Source organism: Xenia sp. Carnegie-2017, unplaced genomic scaffold, assembly GCF_021976095.1.
Source record: "Xenia sp. Carnegie-2017 unplaced genomic scaffold, XeniaSp_v1 HiC_scaffold_14, whole genome shotgun sequence".
Lineage (NCBI taxonomy): Eukaryota > Metazoa > Cnidaria > Anthozoa > Malacalcyonacea > Xeniidae > Xenia > Xenia sp. Carnegie-2017.
Window position 1 is genome coordinate 11,703,668 of NW_025813447.1, and position 26,195 is coordinate 11,729,862.

A 26,195-nucleotide genomic window follows, 5' to 3' on the forward strand; every position below is an offset into this window, starting at 1 on the left:
ATTCGAAAAAATTGCAGTTGGTTAACATTATTTTTCAACTTTTTTAGAAATATGCTTATATAGTTTCCTCATAAATCGACTTTCGGAATTGTGATAGCATGTATATTAACATGGTAGAAATTAATATTTTGATGAACATATAGTAAAGTGAGTAGAGATGATGGATAAAGATCTAAACACAACATTTAGAGCAAAATAATATTAATGAGAACACTACTGCATTGTCTCGACCATAGCTTTTATTTGTTTGTACCGTCTTCCATCTCTCTCAAAGGCTTGTTATTTTAATTTACTATATTGTTCATTTAGCAATCACGGAATTTTTATTGTTTCAAAGATATGATTTAATCTCAATTATCACCACATTCTACAGATGAACGAAAACGGTGAACCAGGGATATCAGACATTGGAATTTCAGGCCAATTTTACGAAACCGAGAGAAGTATAATCTACCTTGCTCCAGAAGTTTTGAAGAGCTTTGATAACATGAAGAAAGAAGCAGATATCTATAGTTTTTCAATTTTAATTTGGGAAATGTGGCATGGTGTTAAAGTCTTCGAAGAGCTTGCACCAATTATAAAAGATGATTTCAAATTAAAGATCATCAACGGTTATCGGCCAACACTCGATAAGGTCATGAACTATCCACATATAAAGAAGATGATTGAGACATGTTGGCACCATGATCCTCATCAAAGACCAAGCATTCAAAAATGTTTGGAGAGACTCCAAGAGAAGACTTTTATGTCAGCAAATTTATAGTTTTCCTTTTATGTAGATTTCATAATGAATGAATTTCTTTCATATCAGTGATAATTTCAGTCTCTTTTTTATTGAATGCCTCTAAAAATTAATGACTGGTTGAAGAGGAAGTTTAAGAGAATTCAAGAGCCATTTGTGGCACAAAAGCAAGATGGAGTACTTAAGAAATGTTTTCAATTCTAATATGGTATAGCAAATACAATCTTGCTTTCTAACTGGAAATTGTCAATCCTATCCCTAACCTTACGTCAACAATTGGGTTCTTGTGGAACTTACTTTTCAAGTTATTTTAAGAATTTTGTTTTCTTCTAATGCACAACAATCAATGACAAAACACAGCTAAATGTAGGTAAGCGAATCAAAGAAAGTAGCACAGAAAATGGAAATAGAAACAAGAATGTTCTAAGCGACACTGTAATAGTGTTTCTGTGCAGATGATGATACACTGATAGCGGCGCAGCGATTATACAACACTAATCTTTGTAAGTAGTCAACTGGTTATGACAAAGAAGCAGGAAATATATAAAAATTTCTTCATTTAATATTTTTATTTGTTGCTTTCGTTTCTTTGGCAAAATCTTATTCTCTTCAGTTATGAAAACTATAAACCTCTAAACATTTTTGAAAATCTTTCGATTCAAACATTAGTTTCGATTGCAACATCGCATTTATATAATAACTATGTTTTTGTTGAAAATATTTGATTGTTTGACAAGTGCCTATAGAATGAAAAAACAAAAAGAAGCTCGAGTTTGTTTTGTTTACAAAACGTTTGTCATTCCGATAAGTTTTCATGCGCCAACGCGATCTTATCAGCTCACGCACATTCTATGACAAAACTTTATTTAATAATCTTCACAAACAAGCAAGAACAAAGAATATTCGTTCACAAATTGAATCCAATCATTCTATGATTCGATAAAGTTGAATGTATATAATAAATGCACAACCTACTAAGAAAATCTCATGAACTTTGCTCAAAGAAAAATTAAGAATTTTTATGCAATTCATGCTGTCTTTAAAATCAATACGCACACTTAAATCTTCAATTTTCAGGCATCAACATTTGTCAGGCATAACAAATAATATTGAAGATTATTGTTAAATGTTGACGTACTCTAAGTGAAAAACTGTAGAAGAATTCTTCGCATAAGTGCATTATTTATTTCATCCGTTGCATAGAATGTTTTCAAAGAACTCAACGGTGCATATATCCTTCATATCAAAGTATGATAACGTTGAGCAACTGACTCTGCTTTTATATTAGTTGCTGAAATAGGTCCTCGCTGTTGTTGGTGTGTTAACTTATTCCGAAGCAGGTTAGTTGAAAAATGTTGAACATTGATTGTATAAGCAAACATAAGCAAACTTATATTTGGCTTCAAACATTCTTTTATTAGATTAAAAAAATTTCCTTGTAATATCTTAGTTGCCAAATCCTTCTTCCTTAATTTAAGTAACCATCAAAATTTTCATTGCATTGTAAAATTTATATATTTAAGATAATGATTTTATCATCGCTTCAGTTAAGTTTTTTTCTTTAAATTAACGCAGCACATACATTTATGATTTGATAGCATCTTTAAAGACGACTGGTGTTTTGACAAGCTCAATAAAATAACTTAATGTTGCTTACATTTATTTCGCTTATTTTTAATGAGACATCCAAAGGCTGCTGCCAAGAACATGTATCAGTAAACAACAAGCTTAAAAAATGAAGTCATTGTTGAAGAGAAAATGACGTTTGCTTATATTGACAGAACTTTGATCAATTAATTAATGATCAAATACTTAGAATGCTACAAGTTTTCTCAATTCATTATGGAAACCTGTGAAAGTTTCCGTGCTTACATGCAACATGTTTACATAGATACACAGATGAAAGCCAACTAGTAAATATCATTGATTCCTAACTTCCTAGTTCATGCATACAAATTAAAAAACATACAATCACATAGCTCATCCATTAAACTCTATGCATTAAACTCTGTATATATGGGTTATTTTTCGTAGCAGTCACTTTGATTGAAACTGGGAATCTCATTAAACTATGTTCAAAGCAAGTCATATCTGTACCTATCATCAAACGAAAATTACCTAGCACAAAGAAAAAATCCATTAAAATATTACTATTGTTCACGAAACGTAATGTAATTTTTTATATTAAAAGTATTACACAAAACAAAGTAAACTTTTACAAAAACCATTAAACTAAAATACATGGTGGAACACTATATGAAGCAAATAATTGAAGCCAAATCTTAAACCCAGACACGCGAAATTACACCCAGACACGCGTGTGTAGTGTTTCGAGATTTTCTCGCGGAGTGAATATTGATTGAACTACATGCGCGTGTCTGGGTATAATCATGCGTGTCTGGGTGTAAGATTTGGCTTCAACAAATTATCACGATTTTCTATTACAGATAGCGTTCCATGTATTTTAGTTCAATGACAAAAACATGCAAAGATTGTACCATGACCAATTCTACATTTTGACCATTAATTTTTAAAACAAAACTATTATAGATAAAAGAAATTTGCAAAATGCCACGAAAGAGCATTGACAGTCTACAACTTCACGAGATCCTAGAGATAGTTCGCATTTTGAACATTAAATACGACGACGAGACTGCGTCTCTAAGCAGTTTGAAGTCAATACTAAAAGAGAGAATTCGTGATCAAACTTCCAGAAGTGGAATATACGCAAATGGAATTTCGGTACAAACAATGAATATTAGAATTGTGTGATGGCTTAAGTTTATGAAGAAAGCATTTACATTAATTAGGGTGCTGAAGTTGTGGAGAAAGCAAAGTCAAGAGACAACCAAAATAGAGCTGATTTGTTAGACTACAACAAAAAAATCGACGAGTGTTTACACCGTCTTGGGGATGTAGATTTTCCAATATTAAACGACCTTCTTAATATCAAAGTTGATGTTCGACAGTACATTAACGACATTCAAAAATCATTGGAAAAAAAGAAATATTATCTTCTAATTGCAGGTAAAAAACCTCAGCAGACTATGCGATAAAAATTGAGCAATTTTTGCACAGGAACATGCAGCTACAAAGCCCAATTCACACAACATAAACTAACCTGGGTTCAGCCCAGGTTCAAATTAACCGAAGTTAGTTCTTTCCCTGTAAACAGTACTAACCTAGGTTTAACCTGGATTAAGTTTAACCTTTCTCTTGAGATGAGCTGAGTTAAATCCAGGTTAAACCTGGATTAGAACTTAGAAGTGTGTACACCCAAAAAAATTAACCTGGGTTAATTTGAATCTGGATTGAGCTCATCAAACTCAGCGCATTCTAAACTTTTAATTTATATATGGAATGACATATGTACTATGGTGAAATTCCATTTCATAATATTTACAAAAAATCTTTCCTTCACTTTATTTTTACAAAGAAGCCCCACCTGAAGTTTTTAGTAAAACTACACGTGTAACATCATGTGTTTTGATTCTTTCGTGAAGGTGAAACAAGTGCTGGAAAAAGCACTATACTAAATTTGATTCTTGGTGAAGATGCAGTGCCGCATCATACTCTTCATTCGACTTCAACAATATGCGAGGTTAAATTTGGCAAAGACAAGGAAATGATTGTACACTATAAATATGAAAACGTACAAAAAAGACGACGTGCTCCCAAAGTCGTTACTCTGGAAAGAAATGAAAAATCTGAGCAGAGTTATGCTGAGCGAATCGGTTCATATGTTAACCCCGAGAACACGAGGGAAACACGAGAAATTGAAAGAGTAGAAATATTTTGGCCACATGATTTGCTGAAGGTTTACAACTACACATTTTTACTCTTTGATAGGCCAGTGTGTAACGTTAGAATTTTCTTCAATTTCCTTAAGCTTTCATTTGTATTTTGCAGCAAGGAATTGTTATTGTGGACAGTCCAGGTCTTGGTGAATCAGAAAAAATGGACGAAATTTTAATGAACTATCTTCCAAATGCTTTTGCATATATTTATATTCTTGATGTTGCACGAGCTGGTGGTGTACAAAGAGAGTCTACAATGAAGGTACTTCAAAACTTTTGCAGCATTTTTTTGCAACAAAATCTCTACTTTCAAGATTGACTTAAGATTCATTCACAAATAAATGTAAATTGAGGTAGCCAAATTGCTAATGTCTGATGCATTTTATGAACTACAACTAAGCAAATTACTATTTGTTATAAATGTTTTCAATACTGATTTTATTTACACTTGATATTTTCAGCTTTGATATTTTGAACTTAAAGATGCGCCAACAGTTATTGTCTTTTTTCAAGTTTTTAGGCATGAAGATTGAAAACATTTCTGAAAAATATAAATGAAAAATGTCAAAAACACAGAATTTAATTTAACCAATTCAAACACATGCTAATAATAAGATGTTAATCTCTTCAGATGAAAAAAATGGCCGAGAAACTTGAAACGTCTAATGCTGGCCGTTATTGCATTAACCTTCTCGCAGAATGCACACTTTTTGTAGCAAATAAATGGGATCAAGTAGAAAAGAAAGAGCAAGATTCCGTAAGAAAACATCTTGAAAAACAGCTAGCTGAATGCTGGGAAGTTGCCAATACAAAGAAGCACATTCTAACAATATCTGCAAAAAATGCCATTAAAGTGCAAGAATGTGGCGGCATTTCTCCAGAGTTTCAAAGATTACTAGACAGTATTAGGCAACTAATACTACGTGCGATTGACATTCGACTGTACGACAATTGGCAGTAAGTTGGTCACAAGATTCGGTATATCACAAGCTTTTTATCTACAAGCAGCATGGAACAGCTTAAATCAAATAGATTTTTATCTGCAGTAGGTGATTTCCATAAGTGGAAATTTCCATGTTCTCCTCCAAAATATTAAATAACTGAGATAAAAGAATGATTTAGTTGTGGCGAGAAAAAATTATTTGTGCTCAGCTTATTCATGATGGCTGAAAAGTAATATTAGCTTTTGCCAATCATGCAGTTCATAGTTTTTATTTATAGCTTTTTTCTTTGAACTTGATTTTCAGTATCTGATTGTGTTGTTTCAGGAAATTAGATACGATTCTGTCTCAGATTTTCAAGTTGGCAAATTTCTTTAAAGTCCAGGCTAATTTAGTACAAGGAAATAATCGCAAAAGAATAGATTCACTCGAATGTCGAATTAAAAAAATCCAAAGTCAAAATGAGGATGAAAGCGAAAAAATAAGAACAGAGTTACAATCTAAAACAAAACCTTTTTCTGATATGATGAAAGAATACATAAAAACGAGTGAATTTGAAGAAAAATTCTATTCCTGGAACACCGATGATGTGGATCAAATGCTCGAGCACAAATGGAAATTGACAAAAGGAAATATCGATAAATCAATTGCTGAAAAGTTTTTGCAACTTATAAATGAATGGGAAATGAAAGAACAAATTCATGAAAACATCCACTGGGAAACTATTGATCGTTACTTGAAAAGGTTGTTTTGATCGTGATTGATCAAAGTACAGTAATTATGAATAATGAAAGCCTACTTTTATTTTTAATTGATAACCTAAAAAACATAACCTAACAAAGTTAAACTTAAATCGTATACGACTGGGATTGGCTTTCCCCTGTGTGTTTGCGACGACTTCATTCACCCAAGCTTTAATCTCAACAAAAATTGAATCTTCTCTTTAGCTTACACGTCTTTAAAGAAGAACTTGACCGTTTGGGAAACGATGGCAATAGCCTGAAGTGGCAAGCTGAAAATTTGACACGCCGAAGCCAGCAATCCCTCCCGACAAAAGTTTTGTTGGAGCCATGCTGCCCATATGGTTACCCGTTGCTGCTGCGGGTGTTCTTATTGGTGCACCAGTACTGGGTACAGTTGTATTTGCAAAGGAAGTTAATTCCCATAAAGCATTGCGTAAATTTGAAGAAAACCCTTATCAATATTTGCGACATCGCTCGAAAAAATTTTTGGAGGAAAAAAAAGCCCAACCAATTCTTGAAGAGGCGCAAGCACTAATAAATAAAACTGAAGAGATTGTGTCGATTTATTCAAATCTCATTCCACATGTAGTAGAAGGTGATAAGAAAATGGTGAAGAAGTTGAGTGATGATTCACGTAGTAATCAGGAGATGGAACATCATTATGCTCCTATTCAGGAAAGGAGCGAAGAACTGAGAGATAAGATAACACCGTTGGGACTGAAGTTGTTTCCATCGACAATAGACAAACGTGATTTAACATGGGAACCTAAACTTCTGTCTCATATTGGAGAAGGAGAGTTTGCTCAAGTTTATCGCGGAAAAAGAAAAATTGTGAAGCGGTCTGAATCGTCCATACCATTACTAGAAAACATTGCCTTGAAAGTTTTCAAAAATCCATTTGACCAAATGAATGGAAGATTTTATTTGAATGAGCAACTTGATGTAAGGTAATTATATTTTATGCTTGTCTTTTAAATTTCATTCAACTTTCATTGAATTGGTTAACTTTCTTGGGGAATTTTATTTGCTTCCCCATCCTAAGGTTTTTCAGATACATTGCGTTGTATTTTAGGAATTCATTGTCAAATTTACCCTAACAAGTAGGTTATCTACCAAAATCAATAATTTTTCATACGTAACTACCTGTCCAAGAGCATCTGCGAGTAATTGTTTCAATTTACATTTCCCTGACCACTTTAGAGTGAATCATTTTTCTATTTTAATTCTAGCAAACATTGTAATTTCAAATAATTTCAATGCAAACATGTACAATAGCATTGCAAAAATTAAACTATCAACTGTTTTAAAATCATGGCAGTGGTAGATATAGTTTGTTCTTAATTGCACACAAAATTATAGTATTGCCCTTACTAATCTATCAAAATTACGTATACTTAGACATTTGAAACATGACAACGTTCTTCAACTTATTGGAGTGATGAAGCAAGATGACCCACAGAAGTATATTTTCATAATGCCACTTTGCAAGAAAAGCCTTCGGAGAGTCATTTTGACAATCCAAAAATGTCCCAGCTCAATCCCACACCAACTTTGCAACATTGAATTATAAGAAATGGGCAAAAGAAATTGCAAACGGGCTAAACTACGTCCATGAGAGGGGTCTCGTACATCGACATCTTAAATTGGAAAATGTTCTGGTTCGTATGCTTTTCATTTTACATATCAAGAAATGCATTTCAACACTTTGAGTAAAGATAGCTAATGCACACACAAATTAGCCTGCTTTTAACAATTTCACTTTTGTACCTTAATTCTTCTCATCTAAAGAATGAAAACCCAGAAGAGTTTAGTTAACGAGTATATTCAATCACAATAACCAACATGTCATTTGCAAAAAAGCAAAAAGAAAATATGATGATGACCCATGGCTCAATATTGATGACCAAAAATATTACATAATAATATTTTTAAAACATTTAAGTCAATGATCACACATGTTGGGCAATAATAGTTGGGAAAAATCTTGGAGTTCTACTGCGAAAAATTTTTTTAAAGAACTAAATAATTGAGACTGTAGCATATATTGCAGCGTTTACGAATGATTCAATTAATCACTTGGCTTTTTTAAATTGCTTTCCTTGAGGTCTTGAATGGTTTTGTTATAAATAAATACATAAATTTTAGTAGAATTATTATCTAATTTTAACGACCCTATGATAACACATTGAAACCAGCTAAAATAATCCAAACGTAATTATCCATGAGAGAAGTACCTTTTTGTTTAGAACGAACGAATAACAGCATTAAAAATTTTAACAATAACAGTATTCCCACCATCAATGCTAAGATAACTAATAAAGTTAAACAACAAATTACAGATCTACGAAAACTTTCAGAAATTTTATCATTTAATCCAGTGAAGGAATAAAGTATAATGATTGAATATAATTACAATTGAATAAATAAATTAAGAGTTGCGGGACCTTTATTCAAGACATATTCTCTCTGTGATTTTTCCACAAATGGCAAATGTAAGAAGTGTTGCTGTCACAGTTAGTGTTGCAATAAAAATACTTAAAAAAATAAGGAAACTGTGTTTTGAATTATCAAAATGTAGCTGTGGAATATAACAATTTTTGTTTCAAAATTTAGGTAAAAAAAACTTAACACTTTTTGTAAATTACACAATCGCCTAGATTACTACGTTTTACAACATTCAAAAAGAGCAGGCAGCTTACACGGTTGATGTACTACATTATAAAGATGGATTTTAACACATTGACATTTTCTAGATAAAAGACAACGACGTAGCAGCGATATCTGATGTTGGAATTGTTGGTGAAATCAAGGAAACTGAAAAAAGTATCATTTACCATGCACCAGAAGTACTGGAAAACTTGCATCATATGACAAAAGCTGCAGATATTTACAGTTTTGGTATCATGCTTTGGGAGATGTGGTATGGTGTCGTGGCTTTCGAGGAACTCATGCCACTTGTGAAAGAGGAATTCAAATCAAAGGTCATCAAAGGTCACAGACCAAAAAATGACCAAAATAAAATTACCATTCCCATGATGCAAAATTTGATGACGTTTTGCTGGTTGCATAAACATGATCAAAGACCGACAAGTAAAATGTGTTTTCAAATGTTAGAAAATTAAAAAGTTGGAAGAACATCACGAGGTCCTAGGAAGTTTTCATTTACAAACTATATGATGTGTTATCCATTTGCGCATGAAATAAATCACGAGGTCCTAGGAAGTTTTCATTTACAAACTATATGACGTGCTATCCATTTGCGCATGAAATAAATTACGAGGTCCTAGGAAGTTTTCATTTACAAACGATATGACGTGTTAGCCATATGCGTTAGCCATACGTGTTAGCCATATGAAATAAATAAGCGTTTTAATACTTTATCAATATTAGATTTTAATTATCGTGTTAAAAATATGTAGAAGTTTTTATGGCTTATAATGTGTTAATAAATGCCATAGAAACGCATTAGATAGAGTTTGAGATGGCCATACTGTTTCTAAATTTCAGAAAATAAATATATGGATCGGGCACACAGCTACTTCGTAAATTTTGCTAAACTACATATGATATCAACTTTGTGAACCAATGATATGTTTAATAAACCTTTTGCTTAAGAATTATCATATAATTGCCTTAAAACGCAATAATTTCGTAATATGAGTCAAATAGATCGATACTGCATATAAATCAAAACGTTTACAGACTTTATATGGTACCGTTTTCAAGGAAATCTAATTACGTGAACAGAGATTTCAGATGACAATCCACGTAAAAAAACTATGTGCAGACTGCAGTGGTCAAATAATTCATTCAAAATATAAAAATTTTTGGTCATTTGTAGAAACAGTGTTCCTTTTCGTAGTGGGCGTGGAGGGAAAACCTCTTGATCCGGTAAAAAAATCTTTCTGGCAAACAAAACAATCAAAAGAGCAAAAAGTGTTTTGTTTTAGTTTTTCGTGTTTCTTAGAATTTGTTGATCCTGACGCTGTGATAAAATATTTTAATAGGTAATAGTTTGTATTAAATTGAGCTGGTAACAACCGTTACTGCTTGTTTTCAGCAACATTCATTCAGCTGTAAACTTTCTCTTGAAGGTTTTGTAAGCGGTAAAATTTAATTACAGTTTACTCACTTCAGCTGACTTATAAGCATAGCATGACTTTCCCTTTCCTCAACTGGTAAGTTGTTTAGCGTTTCATATTTTCTATAAATAAACAAAGCAAAAATATAAAAATCGGAGTTAAAGCACAGCAATCTGTCGTACAAAATCTAATTTTACTCACGCATTATTTTTTCCTTTTCGTGAATTCTCCTGCGAGCCACTCGCTTGTGTTGCTTGCTTTAAATTATCATCATACTAGACGTAAAATAGCGAAGAATTTGCGACAAATTCTCATAATGCAAGAGCAGCACAACGACAATTTACGGCTTAGTAAGAACTTCTTCGTACAGGATACAACTTTTGAAAATCCTTCTTACTAAGTTTCTTCCAGTTGTATGCTTGAAAAGCTCCTGTGGAGCTAATTTCATGTGCTAGGAATATAGAATCATCTCTGAAATAAGAATGAAGTGTTTCTAAATCTGTCAGAATGTATAAGTTAAAATTGATGTTCAATTAAATCAATGACGAAACTTGGCAGCTTCCTTAAAAAAAATGTATTTGTTTTTGTTTGTTGTCATAGTAATTATAGGTATCTGATTCCAGAAATACGAAATTTTAAATTCTTGTTTCTTCGTATAGATTGCGAATCTAACCCGACTGCAGAAGACATGGCCACCCTTTTTTTGTTATTCTTTAGAGCAATTCTCTAAAGATGAGGGAACCAGCGTTTTGCCGGAGGAAAACCCTCAGAGATCTACGAAAACCAGTCAGTAGATGCATATTAACATGGGATCTTCTTATCTATTTTTACTAGTTATTTTTACGATGTTCGCATTTTTTATGGCCTTAATTATGTTTACAAAGTTTATTAGACTGCCTATTCAAAAACATTTTTAAACGTTTTGACCTTTTTTTTCATTTTCGCGTGTTTGACGAGCATCTTGCATGGTTCAAAATTTAATCAATTCGAACACAAAGCGAAGATTGTTTATAGTGCATCATCATCAAGCAAGATATTTCAGACATTTATAATTTTAATTAAATTCAATTTGTGCAATGCTGCTTGTTATGCCGTATTGAGTCATTTGTTCATTTGAAGCAACATTTCAAATGGTTTTCGGGAGATTCTTATATTGACTTGTTGAGTAATCTTTATTCACGATATGATCGTCTACTTTTTATGTAACCAGCTTTGCAGAAACTGCAAGTAAATAATCAAACGTATCAATAACCAATTACCAAAACATATGTTATGCTCGGTGATATTCGGGATGGATCATGGATGATTTATTTCCATATTGAGATCATACTTCATCATGGCTTTTTTAGAACTTCCACACAATGTCATCATCATGAATAACTTCAATATTTGCATTATGTAGCAAAACAAACCATAATTGGATAAAGCACCATAACTCGTGACTAATGCACGCTTTTTGCTAAAATACACGTGACAGAGTCTTGAGGCAGTTTTAATGTCAATGTCCATACATCATCTAATTTTCATCCTACCTGATATCATTTCTTCATCTTGAAGAGAAATCAACATGTAGAAAAAGATTACACCAACAACAGGAAGTTTTCAAAAATCATGAATGCGCCAAAGTGACAGGCAATGTATTTACAAATATAGTTATAGAGTTCAAAAAATCTTTGTCTTGCATCATTTCATCTTATTTTCCGTCACAAATTTTCTTTTTTTATCTTTTGTCATGTACCACTTCATATTATTTTTATTTTTTTCAACAGATAGATGTCAGCATTTAAATGTTTGGGACGTTTATCACATCACGATAGCAAATTGTCTTTCGCTGTAGAGGCACTTCAATCAACATGAAGACGCTGCACTTGCAAGAATTGATGAAGTCACTTCATCAAATCTTGCAAGCGCAACGTCTTCAGATGTTGCAGCACTTCATCCATTCTTGTAATGGTAGCATCTTCCATTTTGAGGCACTTTACCAATTCTTGTAAGTGCAGAGTCTTCAGGTGTTGAAGCAATTTTAGAGGTTTGGGACGTTTATCAAATCACGATGGCACGTACAGTGTCTTTCGTTGTAGAGGCACTTCAATTAACACCTGAAGACGCTGCGCTTGTAAAAATCGATGAAGTGACTTCATCAATTCTTGCAAGCGCAGCGTCTTCAGGCGTTGAGGCCAGTGGTTAGGGCATTTTTGTTGAAGTGCAATGTCTTCCGTTGCAGGTGAGAATGACGAATTTCTGATGGGGCAGAAAATTCCATTGTTTGAGTTCTTCAGAGCACTTTTCAAATGCAACGTTTTTCTTCTTTTGAAAGTGTCACGAATGCAGAGAATTGTCAGATAGATTAATTTTTATCAGATAGATAAATATCAAGAAAATGAAAAAAAGAAAAATTTAAAGACCTGCATATAAAAACCGTGCTAAAATTAATATTATGTATATTCTCTGATAATGGCTTTGGAAATAAAGTCTAAACACGGTGCCATCCAGGAAAACTGCTATCGTGGCGAGAATCTCTCGTCCATAAGCAGCTTGAAACATATTTGACTCGTCTACAATCCCTGTGGGCTTGGTAGCTTAACAGGTAGAGCGGCGGACTAGTATTCCTAAGGTACGAGTGGAAATGTCGTCCAAGTCACATGTTTTTGATGTTCATATAAAAAACGTTTTAAGATTAATATTATGTATATTCTCTGATGATGGCTTTGGAAATAAAGTCTAAACACGGTGCCATCCAGGAAAACTGCTAGCGTGGCGAGAATCTCTCGTCCATACGCAGTTTAAACATATTTGACTCGTCTATAATCCCTGTGGGCTTGGTAGCTCAACAGGTAGAGCGGCGGACTAGTATCCCGAAGGTACAAGTTGAAATCTCGTCCAAGTCACATATTTTTCATGTTCATATAAAAACCGTGTTAGGATTAATATTATGTATATACTCTGATTATGGCTTTGGAATAATAAAGTCTTAACAATTCTCTTGTTCTGATTAAATATAGTGAGCTTGTGGTTCCAGAAGTGACCTCTTCGAAATGATAACACTTTTGAGACGTTTGTAAGTGTTCTAGACGTTTTGCAGATATTTTATACATATATTCTTGAACTTTTTTTTCATAGATACATTTTATAACAATACTTTTACTTACTTGTCTAATTAATAAAGGAATATAGTTGGTAAATGAAGACTTCAAGTGGCTGGTGAATGGATAAGTATGAAATTTACTTTTTGTTTCATAAACAGATCTCTTCCAATGAATGTTTTTTTTTAATTTCAAACAAAGTCCTATAGACTTCTTTATTTGCTCTTATAAACGTCCATTTCATATCATTCGTTCACAACAAGTTTGACAAATAGTCTTATAATCCTTACTCTAAACCCCACAGCATTTGGTTTGAAAATGTTCTCAATATTTACTTTTATGCAATGAGTAAACTTTTTCAGTGAATCTTTCTTGTGATATTTTATACATTTCAAAACAAGGAAGTCTTATAGACTCTTGATATGCCAATAAAGCAAGATTTTTGATGTAGATCGTTCACTACATTTGTTTTTACTAGGGGAGTTTTTTACTAAATTAAAATAGTAGGCTAATGCAAGCTTCAAGCTGCCAGTAGGCGCAAGTACAACATGTATACATCATGAATAGATTTCTTCCAATCAGCGTTTCTTTTGATATGTTATACATTTTAAAAGTAAGAAAACTTATAGATTCTTTATATGCCATTGAACGTTGTTTTACGATATATCGTCTACAACAACAGTTTTGATTTATTGTCTGCTCATTCTGCATTCATACTTTAAACATAGCTGCTTTTTGTTTTGAAATAATACTCATGCACTTGCAACAAAATATGAAGATAATGATTGTGGCTATATAATAAGAATATTAAAACAAACTTGTTCGTGCAGTTTTGGATAGGAAAGTCGAAAAATTTTTTAATGTGTGCACAAGTAAATCTATAAAATTACTCTCAATCAGAATGTCACTTTCATTTGAGTATCCTATCAATTCAAATTAAATGAAATTAAATTCTGTGTTTCGCCCATTTGAAGATGTGCATCACAATAAAAATTTTCAAAACCGTTTTCATATAAAAGAAATTAGACAATCAATGAAAGTTTGAACGACAAATAATTTTGAGTTTCCAGCCTTACTTCTTTTCCTATTCTTTCCATAGCTTTTTGTTTTATGTTTCAACTTTGGTATACGACTTTGGTTGCATTCTTCATGACTGCTCATAGTTAAATTTCAAGAGGAAATTAGCATCTTTTCCTATAGAATTCAAACACGTTTATTGGCAAAATGTTTCAAAAATAGTCATATTTTTAATGATGAACTCTTCTGATTTTTACTAAAGTAGCCTTATCTATCATCACTATCTTTCATTGATGTTTGATTAAAAATCTTTTTGCTAACTAGAATTGCTATCATTTGAGCATATTTAACTGAAGAGCCTGCAGACCTTAAAGGCTTACGCCTTTGAATTTCTTTATTCTATACGTTTTTGCTTGTGCCCCCACTCCACACAAAGATGTTTTGGTGTTTTGGTTGAAAATTTGTTTTTATAGTCAAGCTGGTTAATTTTACATAATTTGTGCCCAGTGTTCTTCATTTTCACGCGGAACGAAAAAGGCGCCAATATAATTGAAAGTCCAACGTCCAACATGAACAAACATCTTCATATTTTTTCAAATATCTTTAAAATTTTCGTTTATAGGAACATTTTTTATCGACAAGACTCAACTCAAGGAAAAAGAAATACCCTGCTTATCCCTTAGTTAGCCATGCTGCAACTTTTTACCTGTACTTTACTAATATTTTTGCGTTGAAACGAAAAAGATGTCGGTCGCAAAGTCTGTCGTTGACACTGGTCGTTGAAAATATATCGTTCACAAATACTCGTTGAAAATAAACTATTCAATAAAATTTCACCTCAACACATTTCAAATACTTGCAACAGGCAACGCACAAATGTAAAACTTAAAGAAAGAATTTCAAAAACACAAACTTGTCGTTTATACTAACAAGGTTCTCTTGCGAAGCAAACACACTGAAGAAGACACGCAGTTTAACGTCAAATTGGACAAAATTAATCGACCAAAAGATTTACAAGTAAAACAATACGTAATTGTACATCAAACAAGGCTATTGTCATCGAATTCATAGACATTTGAAGTCCTTTTCTTATATAATTATTAAAAATTCACAAACGTACCTTTGGCTTTCGAGTCTTGAGGGCATCTAGCTCCAGACTGTGATTGTGAAAAGTGATTGACGTGATAACTAGTGGCTTCATTTCATTGGCTGATCTCCATAAGGTTCTAGCATTTTATTGGTAAGGATTTTTTTGAGCTCTGAAAAAGTAACCAATAAAACTGGCTAAAATATGAAATATCACAGCCGAGGGAGATGTACCTGTGTTTTTTTCCCACATTTTTCTTTGAAATGAAGATAGTCAAAAAGAAAAAAGTTTTGTGCTTTCCTTATAAACACGTAATCTAGTTATAGATTAAGTACAGACTTTTTATCGCGCTCATAAGAATTTTCTTATATTTGCTTTGAACATAATAAACCATACAGTCGCTCTATGTACAAGAGATGTAACTAAGTGGATTTCTTCCACACCGATGGATCGTTTGACTAATAAGGAGCATCTTGTCCTCTTTCGTGTTCACTTATCGAAAAACAATAGAGTTCCAAAGAAATGAATAATGAAAGATTACGACGTTAAGGTAGATCAAAAAACCCATGCTTACTGGTCGTACTTTTTTAATTGTGTTTTGTTCATGATAAAATCACTTTCAGTTTTTCTATTTACATAAGTGTGTCATAAAATCTACAAACAGCATATCAGCCTTGAATTCATTTCAAATCACTCATGTACAAACGCACCTTACAAGACAACGCAACACAAATACAAATCAACAACACATACCAAACTCTATCTTGATAGAGAAAAGAAAAGCAAATTGTGTATAAATGTATTGACTTTTGCTTTCAGCATTACTTCAACACCGTGTCATATTCTGTAGAAATTAGCGAAACCCAAAATTATGTTCAAATTTGTTCAAATCTTCTTCGAATTGACGTCATTCGAAATCTTTATATTTTAATTAGTTGTTTTTGGATGAAATCAAATCTGAGGTTACAATTGCTCTTAAGTCAACCTTTCAATTGATTCTAAAAAGAAGATAATGCAAAGATTAAAGGAAGCAAGAACTTTTATTCTTACCTGCTGGTCAGATTAATTGCTTGAATACAATTATACAAAGACAATGAATATTTTTCACATGCTTTGAATAAGGTGTGCAAATTAAGTGACACTAAAGAGTGTATCAAACAGCAGTCATTCATTTTCCTAAAATGCACATTGTTTTTAATCACAATGGATTTCAAAAAGGCCTCTGAAAATTTTAAACAGCTTCTATGCTGTTAACATGCATACTATCGTTATTTTGAACAGGTAGATAGTTTTTACGAAACGGCTTGTTGAATTCAACCATGCACCTATTATTCCTTACTAGCTTTACGCAAATATTTTATTATTTGGTCACTGCAAAAACAATAGATTTCTTAGAAATGGATAGCTACAATATTTGAGAATTTACAAGCAGGACAAAACATACAGGATGGCTACTATGCACGGAGGTAAAAGTACTGAAAGTTGTAAGTGTTGTTTAGGTAAAAACAAAATCATAAAGCTTGTGTTTGATTTGACATCGCTCTTTTTCAATACAAACCAGGAATATCAGATAACGGCAGACATAAAAACAAATTCGACAATACACCATTCGGGCATTGAAATTGAATGATAGAAAACACCTTTACGATAAGAAAGGTCTTAATACAAAAATTGCTTGATGTAGTTCATGCATAATGAATTCATTAATTTTGCCCCAAAATCAATTTAAAAATTGTTAGACATCATTGCAACTCAGCACAAAATAAATATTAAATTTGTAGTTAGGAACGTGGTTCGCGGAAAATGTGAATGTGGAATCATTTAAGTTGGGCTACAATAAGCCTGACAAGCTTTTTGCACAGCGGAAATGAACCGTTCACGTTGGAGACAACGCTAATAACGACTTTCTTGAGGTATAAAGCGTCATCATCTAATTTATTGCAGAACGCAAGCTTTCTTCATTTCTTTCTCGATTTCATCATCGTCTTTTGGCGACTCTTGATTGCGATCACAAATGTCTGGTTTAAAATTTTCCTCACGAACACCAACGCGCTCATAAAACAATAAATATGGGGACTCTCTGGAAACTCTTTCTGCTGTTGTTTCCTAAATAATAACAACCAACTAACTTTAGCCATCTTACACAACTAATGAGCAATAGCTAAAGTTTTTCAGACGAGTTATGGCCGCCTAGTGGTAAGAAATAACAATATAATTTTATACATTTTTGGCATACATCTTTCTTACAAATAGAAAAACATATCGAAAGGGGCGAGAGGGGTTTGTTCATACAAAAGAAATCGCTGATAAATGTCGTATTAATTGATAAGCGAGCACACTAATCATCGGCACTAAAGCCCGCCGCACACTGCTAAACTTGCTGCGCGTACTTGTTATTCGTGACAAGTGTGATCGACAAAATTTCCAAGTGTGCACGGAAGTGTTGAACAACATTTGTCATTCGTGACAGATGAGTCAAATATCAAACGCGTTTACAATTAAAAGATACAATAAGGACCTTACAACTACTGCCATTAAAACAATACCATCAAATAATAATGCAGTACTAACCTTACAACTACTGTCATTAAAACAATACCATCCAGAGTCTGGATTCTTCGCAAACGAAACGTAATGACCACCTCCCATAACACCCGTGTGACTCTAAATACAATGTATTTTATAAAATTTTTGACTGATGCAAACGTACACGATGGACGTACAGAAACGATGGACGTACACGAATGTATTATGTAAGAGAAGAAAACAAACGAATAACAAGGATGTTTGTGAAATGTTGCTTACGGTAGACGGAAAGCTGAAGGCTTAAAAAAAGTGCTAAAATGGGTAACCAAACAATAATCATAAAAACAGATTTAAAGGATAGTCAAGAAATCTTTGTTTCATTTATTCATTGAGGAAAGCAGATTACCCACTTACCGAAATCGTGTAGAGATTATAAAGCATTGACGAAGTGTAAGCTTCCATATTTGTAACAATTGACAACTGTTTATCAATACAGTTGACATCACTCATTGTACTTGAAGCTCCACTTGAAGGTAACGAGTTCACTATGGAACCTCGCTTAGAAAGTCTCACATTAGATATCTTGGAAATGTCATTAGATAACGAGAGATCTATACCATTTGATTCATCGTTATTCTTTAGAGACCTGTCGCATTGCATGTCATCGTCAGTACTTTCACCTCTCGTCTCCTTCAACTCATGTTTTTTCGACCTTTTTTCACGATCCCTTCCATTCTCATAAAGACAACCAGAGCTATCTTCATTTTCGATGGACGATTCTGTACTTGAAGTGCCTGAAGTCAAGCCTGAATCATTGGAACTCTTTTGTTGCATCTCGAAGTCGACAAGATCCTAAAAACACGTGAAAATCTTAAAATGCAATGAAACCTCATAAGGTACATGCATAGAGATAAAGTAGCTTAGATAAAGTATTGCTATGTTTTTAAAGCAAACGACAATCGTTCTGATGTGAGTGCGAAATGACTGAGTATTTAATTGACGAAAACAGATTTTGGAATATTAGCAATTACCTGGTCCAAAATCATGTTATCAGACTCTTGATGAGAATCTTCTCCAGTATTTTCTAGATTATTATCAACAGCTGTTTGTACGTTAACTGTTTTCACACATTTTGCATCTTCCGCTGAACGTTTGACAACAAACTCAGATGGATCGAAGTATTCCATAGGAAAATTAACGATCTTGTTCGACTTTACCCAACGACCATTCATAAACTGGAATCGTTTAAGATGAATAATCTAAAAAATAAAAACAAAAGGAAAGTACATGCTTTTTGGAAGGTATGAAAATCTGTCCAAATTAATCGATACAATATTTATTTTGTAAATCTAAACGGAATAAAAACAGAAAATGGTTCTCTCTATGTACAAAATATAATTTTCTTAATATTTGCAAGATTTGAACTGACCAGAATAGGCGGAAGACTCCATATGTCTAATTTCTTACAGGCCATTTGATGCTTCTTACATTTTGAGCAATACCTAAACGGGTCAAAGCAATCTTCAAGATTCAACCTGTAATGATCTGAGTATCAAGTAATTGTTAGAGAAGAGTATTATGTTCATGTAGTCGAAAACGAGAAATTTCACAAAACACAAAAAGTATAATCGAGTGAAGAAGTAACACACAACAAAAGTAACACACAACAAAAGCAACACACATCAAAAGCAACACACAACAAAAGCAACGCACAACTAAAGTAACACACAACAAAAGCAACACACAACAAAGCAACACACAACAAAGCAACACACAACAACAGCAATACACAACAAAAGCAACACACAACAAAAGCAACACACAACAAAAGCAACACACAACAAAAGCAGCACACAACAAAAGCAACACACAACAAAGCAACACACAACAAAAGTAACACACAACAAAAGCAGCACACAACATAGAAACGCTGTTCATGCTATTCCAAAAGAGACAAAGATGTCAAACATACAATTTGCCGACAAATTACAGCGTCCATTGTTTTCATTAAACAAACAAAAAAGTTGCTAATAGCTTGTGACACAGAGATTTATAAGTTAGAGTGAAATAAATATTTACTAATTCATTGTAAATAAAATCTTAAAATAAACTCACCACATTTCATCTTCTCCGAGTTCTTCTTCCTTTGTGAATGCTTTGAAACACTCGTAAAGGTCGATGGGTTCAGTTTGAAGACGACGACTTTCTGCAACACTTTCATGTTCAGTAAAAACCTGGTGAAAATACAAGTATGACCTAGGAATATGTACTTGGTTAATGTTTAAGCGATGCAAATATTACCACGATGCGAAAATAGGAATGGTTTAACGAGAAGTTTATTTCCTAGTATGACGTATGAGTATGTACATGGTTAATGTTTAAACGATGCAAATATTACCACGATGTGAAAATAGGAAGGGTTAACAAGAAGTATATTTCCAAGTATGACCTATGAGTATGTACTTGGTTAATGTTTAAATGATGCAAATATTACCACGATGTGAAAATAGGAATGGTTTAACAAGAAGTTTATTTCCTAATATGACGTATGAGTATGTACATGGTTAATGTTTAAATGATGCAAATATTACCACGATGTGAAAATAGGAATGGTTTAACAAGAAATCTATTTCTGACAGTTAACTAAGTACGTAACTTTGAGTCTTCTAACATCTTTGACATACAGCAAGATATGAAATACATTTTGTAATTATAGTGTCAAAAACGAACCTTTTCCTGAGAAGATTGGTACCGTAAATGTAAAGTTGTAGGCTCCCATTCAATGGCAACGTAATGACAATCAAAATTAAATTCTTTATCATTACATTCGATGGTGCAACCGCGACAAAACCTGTGGAAAACGAAGAAAATGTGTTAAATAAAAAGTTTAACATTTTTATAGCACCACGATCGGCAGAACACTTTCTCAACAATTGTCATCGATCGTTCAGAAAAAATTACAAGTACAAGATCACCCATATTGTACCCAAATATTTACCATTAAATTACAAAATTTTCATCCCTTTTTATAAACATCCATTGAAAGTTAATGAAAGCATTTATCAGTTGCCTTTTTTAAATATCTTTTTCCCCATTGCTATGCTGTTTCCCTATAGTTATCAGGAAATAAAATTACACAAAATAGACGAGTTTTCGTTGCTTGAAGTTGACTTCTCAGTATCAAGTTGATTGCTGTATTCAAAAACATTTTCCAAGAAAGGAAACTTCATTTTATCACGAAAATTTCCAAGAAAGGAAACTTCATTTTATCACGAAATGATTTTTCTAATTTTTTAAATCTCATCGAACACATATGGTCCACATGATGTTTGTAAATCAAATTTACGATAATAAATATTTCCTTACTTAAACCAACAGCATTGAGCACAGACAAGACCGTTTTCATCCACGATTTTCAATTGAAATGGATAGCCTTGCTCACTAAATATTACAAAAATAGTAAACGTTTATATTATTATACGAGAGGGCGTAAACATGAGTTGCTATAGTAACCTGACGAAATTGAAGAATAACAAACAAACCTGTTTGACAATGAATCGTCTCCTGGCGGATGTGCGCTAACAAAACGAGATATCTGCCGCCAGACGCTTGAATACAACTCGCTATTCTTTGTATTCGGACAACACGGTATAATGAGTGGATATCCAAACAAACTTCGACGATTCTTCTGTGGAGCGATGAAGTACACATCTAATCTCATCTATACAACAGAAACAAATACGCACAGTTTAAGTATATATTCACACAATTAAGGTGCTTTAACATTAAGTATCTATAAACCAATGATTCTTCAATCAATTACATTTTTCCCAAGTAATCAAGTTTCCCATTGTAGACGTATAACATGTTTTTGACAAGATGATACACTCAACACACTAAAGAGTAACGTTTACCCTATTTTTATAAGCAATACACAGGGACAACAATATATATATGTATATATTATACGTTCACCGTGTTCGCGATATGCAAAGCTCACCTTTATAGGTTTGAGCACTGTGGTGACTCTACAATACAATCCATACAATGTGTAACCGTACGTCCTGTGTCCCAAGTGCAGGAGTCACCATTTTACTATGGTGATAGCCGGGAGGGCACATTGTAATACTCTTTGTATGTATATATTATAAAAATTTTAAACTATTTACCAGTTTTCGATGAAAACCGATGAGATAAGAAGTCCGACTTGACCTTTTAGATACTTGTGATGAAGCAGAATGTGCGACAGTAATAGAGCTAGATGCAACATTTGAATCTGAAGAATTCGCTGATTTGACGTTGGCTTGAGCATAAGAAGTTTTTGAGCTTTCAATGCTTAAATGACTACCAAGTCCTTCACTAAATGAAGAAGAGTTCTTTTTATTCGGTATGCTTCGAAGAAACCTCGGACTGAATTGTTTCAAAAAACCAGCATTGCTTTTTCCGGACGTAACCGTATCGTTGTCCAAGCCTTCATCAGATGTCTGTCTACTAATACATGGAATTTTTAATGATCCACCGTGATTTCTCTCAGAGCTGCTTTGACTGACATTTCGAACGCATTGAGTATTACTAGATTCGTTGCATAACATAGCAGTCGAAGAAACGCTTGTCTCTTCATTATTCGTCTCTGGACAATGCAATGATTGCGTATCATCGTCTACAGTCATCTCTTCACTAGTTGCTTCTCCAATACTAACAGCATCGACACTTGGTGGACGGTTATCTTCCTCAATGGTAGAAGGCAGTGGGATCTCAAAGGCGTACATCATTCCCGATAGGCTACACCGCACTTTTTGATTATCCAAGGAAGTCCCTACACATGCAAAGAAACAGAAAGAAATTACTCCGTGTGAATACAACAGGAAAACAGAACAAGACTTTCTATTGGATTTTTATAAAAAATGTGGTCATGAATTAGTGAAATGTTGAATTTGGATTTTCAACAAATATATTTGCAGAAATTTTGGATCCAATCGCTAAGAGTATTCGAGTGTAGCAATAAGCAAGTAAGGGACTAGAAGAGCGCGTTTTTACAAGTTGAAAGAAACATTAAATTTTGTATATTAAGTTTTTACTGCATTAACATCGAACATAACGCTCACAAATTGTACTCAACTGTTTTTCTGAGTAACTAAAGTAAACTGTGCAACTAAATCATCCATCATTGTCAGTGTATCAGTATGCCTTGTATATATATGTTTTACCTTGATGACGGCTCCCAGTAATTCGGCCATTAAAAGCTGAGAGGGCGTCGAAGAGCAAAGTCTGGCTAACTCTTTTTTCAACGTCTTGTATGTATCTTCTGTGTTTAACAACAAGCCGTACTTCACGGGAACACTGCCATCGAGAGCAACAACTATAATACACAGGAAAAAATTCTACATGGTAGTTTTAAAATTTGTGTGAAAGATCGATTGCCCAAACCGGTATCATCAGAGCAAAAGGAACGTATTTTGTTTACACACTATATAAAACTTAATCTTTCGTTCACCGAACCAAAAAGGTTGAGAACAAGTACATTTGATGTAAAAGAGTTAACCATAGATATATTAGTAATCCATAATTATTCATAATACAATAAAAACTCACCAATACATTCGACGTAAATAGAATTATCCATAGGAATGGGTAATGATAAAAATGTGTATGGATCAAAGCGAACGCTGACGTGGTCACATTTCAGACAACGAACACAACTTCTCAACTTAAAAATAAACATGTTTGTGTAAATGAAAAGGTCAATAAAGATAATATTAGAGAAGGTTGTTGTATAAGGTTTCAAACTGAATTATGAGAATGACTCTTCGTAAAGCAGATACACTAGGATACGTTACATGGGAAAAGTGAGGTTTTGCTCGTACCTGACCTTGAAAAAGATCAACAACAATCGACTTATTTCTCTTTAAATGGTTGTCCCACGCCTACACAATTTAAAATATTTCCAAAAATTGAAGCTTATAATAACAAAAGTAACAACGCATGTAAATGTTTTCCTAAAACTCTTTCTGTTTGCAACACCATCCAAGATAGGTTAGTCCAGATTTTTTGTAATCACTAAATGCAATTTAACGCACCTCATGAGCAACATCTTCATCTGGTCTTCCGTCGCTATCCTTTAACTCAACATATGGTTTACTCTGAACTCTGAAATAAAAAAAAATGAATATCAATGAGCGAGACAAATAATAAATTGGCTGCTACATTTTTCAAGCTGTTCAATACACGTTTAAGCTTAACAATCGGTCTCGATGATGATGTTTTTGTGACAGGTCATTAGATAACGGAGAAATAATTACAAAAAATATTCGACAGCGCATATTTGAGAAATATACCATGAAAACACCTCTGTCATATTCTGACTGATATTTACACACAAATAAAAACATTTCATTAAGAACTATGCACGTTAATCATGTTCAAAATGATATTTACCCACAAACAAAATAAAAAACAATGCATCGACTAAACCTGTTAAGATCTTCGTGCAAGCCATCCAGAAGAAATGCCAGAAATTCCTGTGGTAAAATTGGACAAGATTTACTTTTCCTAGGAAACAGGGTAGTAATGGAGCGAATCTCTTTTAAACTAAGAAAGACTAACGTTCTTGGAATTTAACATGGATACGCACTCTCCATTTGAGAACATTTGATAAAATCTTGGCGGGTGAAGATAACTTAGTTAGAAGAAACTTATTCTCTGTCGATTCAAGGATTTTTCGACGCAGAAGTTCAATATTACCTGTGGTCAGATTCAATATTACGCAGAAGTTCAATATTACCTGTGAGTCTTGTTGCTGGAAACCATTAAATCGAGGAGCATAACGACCAATAGTCCACTATGATCAAATTTAAAAATAAATCGATAAGCATTCACGAGTTTTGTTGCAAATACCCAGAATCGTTTAACACGATACCTAACATATTTTAACACAAAATCTAGAATGTCACAAAACAACACAATGTTATATTAAAATACAAAACCTAGCATGTTTCTACACAACACATACCATATTTTAAAACATCTAGTATGTTACAAAACAAAACAATGCATGTTACAATACAACACCTAGAATGATTTAATGTAATATCCAGAAGCATGACTATACAACTAGTTATACCTAGTCTTAACATAAAGTACTTACTCTTAACTTTAGAGGAGCAATTGAACGATAGTTTGTACTCCAAAGATCTTGAACAACCTCGCCATAACGCAACGCAATATTACCTTTCATGCCGAGTGGATTGGATCTTAAAAATATACAAAAAATACTTAAAATGTCAGAAATTTTCTACACAATGTCACTGACAACAAAAACAGTGAGACGAAGAGGAAAAAAAAACATTTAAGTTTAGCGCAATTCTTAATGCTCGTGATGAAGGTTTGTCGTCTTGGTGATTTTGTATTGAAATTTATCATCGGTAGCCAATGGCAGTTTTGCTCCTCACTCACTTGTTCAATTCGTACATATGATATCCTTCGGTGAAGTAACTTGTCAATGGTACAGTGTTACTCATACATTGAATGGCTGAATTCATAAAACAAGTGTTTCCCAAATTACTTAGACCTGTCATACCTTTACCTAAGAATAAAGAATCAAGCATTAATGGCAAAATTCAAATGATGCGTGATGTGGGAACATCTGGACAATCTTTAACACAGGCAAAATTCACATGATGTGTGATGTGGGAACATCAGGACAATGTTTAACACAGGCAAAATTCATATGACGTGTGATGTGGAAACACCAGGACAATCTTTAACACAGGCAAAATTCACATGACGTGTGATGTGGGAACATCAGGACAATCTTTAACACAGGCAAAATTCACATGATGTGTGATGTGGGAACATCAGGATAATCTTTAACACAGGCAAAATTCACATGACGTGTGATGTGGAAACATCAGGACAATCTTTAACACAGGCAAAATTCACATGACGTGTGATGCGGAAACATCAGGACAATCTTTAACACAGGCAAAATTCACATGACGTGTGATGTGGAAACATCAGGACAGTCTTTAACACATTGAAAATGCACCCAATACTATTGATTTAAAACTAGAGATATGTTGGCAAAATCATTGAGCAAATCCTATTGCCAATATTTACCTCAACATAAGTCATGTATTTTAACAGCACAAGAAGACATACACTGTGTCACGAAGTATCAA

At 33.3% G+C, this 26,195-nt stretch overlaps 3 protein-coding genes and 2 long non-coding RNA genes across 6 annotated transcripts in view; 2 read left to right on the forward strand and 3 right to left on the reverse strand.

Moving 5' to 3' along the window:
- LOC124433900 (ubiquitin carboxyl-terminal hydrolase 32-like) overlaps window positions 1-26,195 on the reverse strand; it is a 70,900-nt gene that overhangs the window by 33,936 nt on the left and 10,769 nt on the right. The window contains exons 19-24 of the mRNA XM_046983746.1: window positions 25,471-25,600; window positions 25,163-25,268; window positions 24,800-24,856; window positions 24,490-24,536; window positions 24,096-24,165; window positions 23,883-23,942 (exon numbers count right to left, since the gene is read on the reverse strand). Coding sequence (XP_046839702.1) covers window positions 23,883-23,942; window positions 24,096-24,165; window positions 24,490-24,536; window positions 24,800-24,856; window positions 25,163-25,268; window positions 25,471-25,600 — 470 coding nt within the window. The remainder of the gene's footprint in view (window positions 1-23,882; window positions 23,943-24,095; window positions 24,166-24,489; window positions 24,537-24,799; window positions 24,857-25,162; window positions 25,269-25,470; window positions 25,601-26,195) is intronic.
- Window positions 1,968-6,931, forward strand: LOC124433909 (dynamin-like protein 2). Of its 2 annotated transcripts, XM_046983763.1 has the most exons (9): window positions 1,968-2,082; window positions 2,777-2,908; window positions 3,293-3,484; window positions 3,553-3,769; window positions 4,246-4,559; window positions 4,652-4,801; window positions 5,171-5,496; window positions 5,808-6,224; window positions 6,428-6,931. In XM_046983763.1, exons 3-9 carry the CDS (start codon window positions 3,311-3,313, stop codon window positions 6,756-6,758), a joined length of 1,929 nt encoding a protein of 642 aa, XP_046839719.1. In that variant the 5' UTR covers window positions 1,968-2,082; window positions 2,777-2,908; window positions 3,293-3,310; the 3' UTR covers window positions 6,759-6,931. The 2 variants fall into 2 exon arrangements, with proteins under 2 accessions (XP_046839719.1, XP_046839720.1); XM_046983764.1 differs by lacking the exon at window positions 2,777-2,908.
- Window positions 7,777-10,063, forward strand: LOC124433915. Its single transcript, XR_006944642.1, has 2 exons — window positions 7,777-7,881; window positions 8,977-10,063. It is a non-coding gene; the product is annotated as an uncharacterized LOC124433915 (long non-coding RNA).
- On the reverse strand, window positions 14,495-15,761 carry LOC124433923. The gene is made up of 2 exons (XR_006944649.1): window positions 15,526-15,761; window positions 14,495-14,582 (listed from the first exon to the last, which is right to left on the reverse strand). It is a non-coding gene; the product is annotated as an uncharacterized LOC124433923 (long non-coding RNA).
- Window positions 17,096-19,321, reverse strand: LOC124433911 (ubiquitin carboxyl-terminal hydrolase 32-like). The gene is made up of 4 exons (XM_046983767.1): window positions 19,050-19,321; window positions 18,433-18,870; window positions 18,064-18,156; window positions 17,096-17,598 (listed from the first exon to the last, which is right to left on the reverse strand). The coding sequence occupies exons 1-4, from the start codon at window positions 19,248-19,250 to the stop codon at window positions 17,428-17,430; spliced, it is 903 nt and encodes a 300-aa protein (XP_046839723.1). The 5' UTR covers window positions 19,251-19,321; the 3' UTR covers window positions 17,096-17,427.

What these genes read in the sequence shown, in the direction of transcription:
- LOC124433909 (XM_046983763.1), top strand. Translation starts at nt 3,311, where the DNA reads ATGCCACGAAAGAGCATTGACAGTCTACAACTTCACGAGATCCTAGAG. An exon ending in TATACGCAAATGGAATTTCG is followed by an intron (nt 3,485 to 3,552) that starts GTACAAACAATG and finishes TACATTAATTAG; the next exon opens with GGTGCTGAAGTTGTGGAGAA. An exon ending in ATATTATCTTCTAATTGCAG is followed by an intron (nt 3,770 to 4,245) that starts GTAAAAAACCTC and finishes TCTTTCGTGAAG; the next exon opens with GTGAAACAAGTGCTGGAAAA.
- LOC124433911 (XM_046983767.1), bottom strand. Translation starts at nt 19,250, where the DNA reads ATGAATGGTCGTTGGGTAAAGTCGAACAAGATCGTTAATTTTCCTATG. An exon ending in ATAACATGATTTTGGACCAG is followed by an intron (nt 18,871 to 19,049) that starts GTAATTGCTAAT and finishes ACGTGTTTTTAG; the next exon opens with GATCTTGTCGACTTCGAGAT. An exon ending in TTAATGACAGTAGTTGTAAG is followed by an intron (nt 17,599 to 18,063) that starts GTTAGTACTGCA and finishes GTTATTATTTAG; the next exon opens with GAAACAACAGCAGAAAGAGT.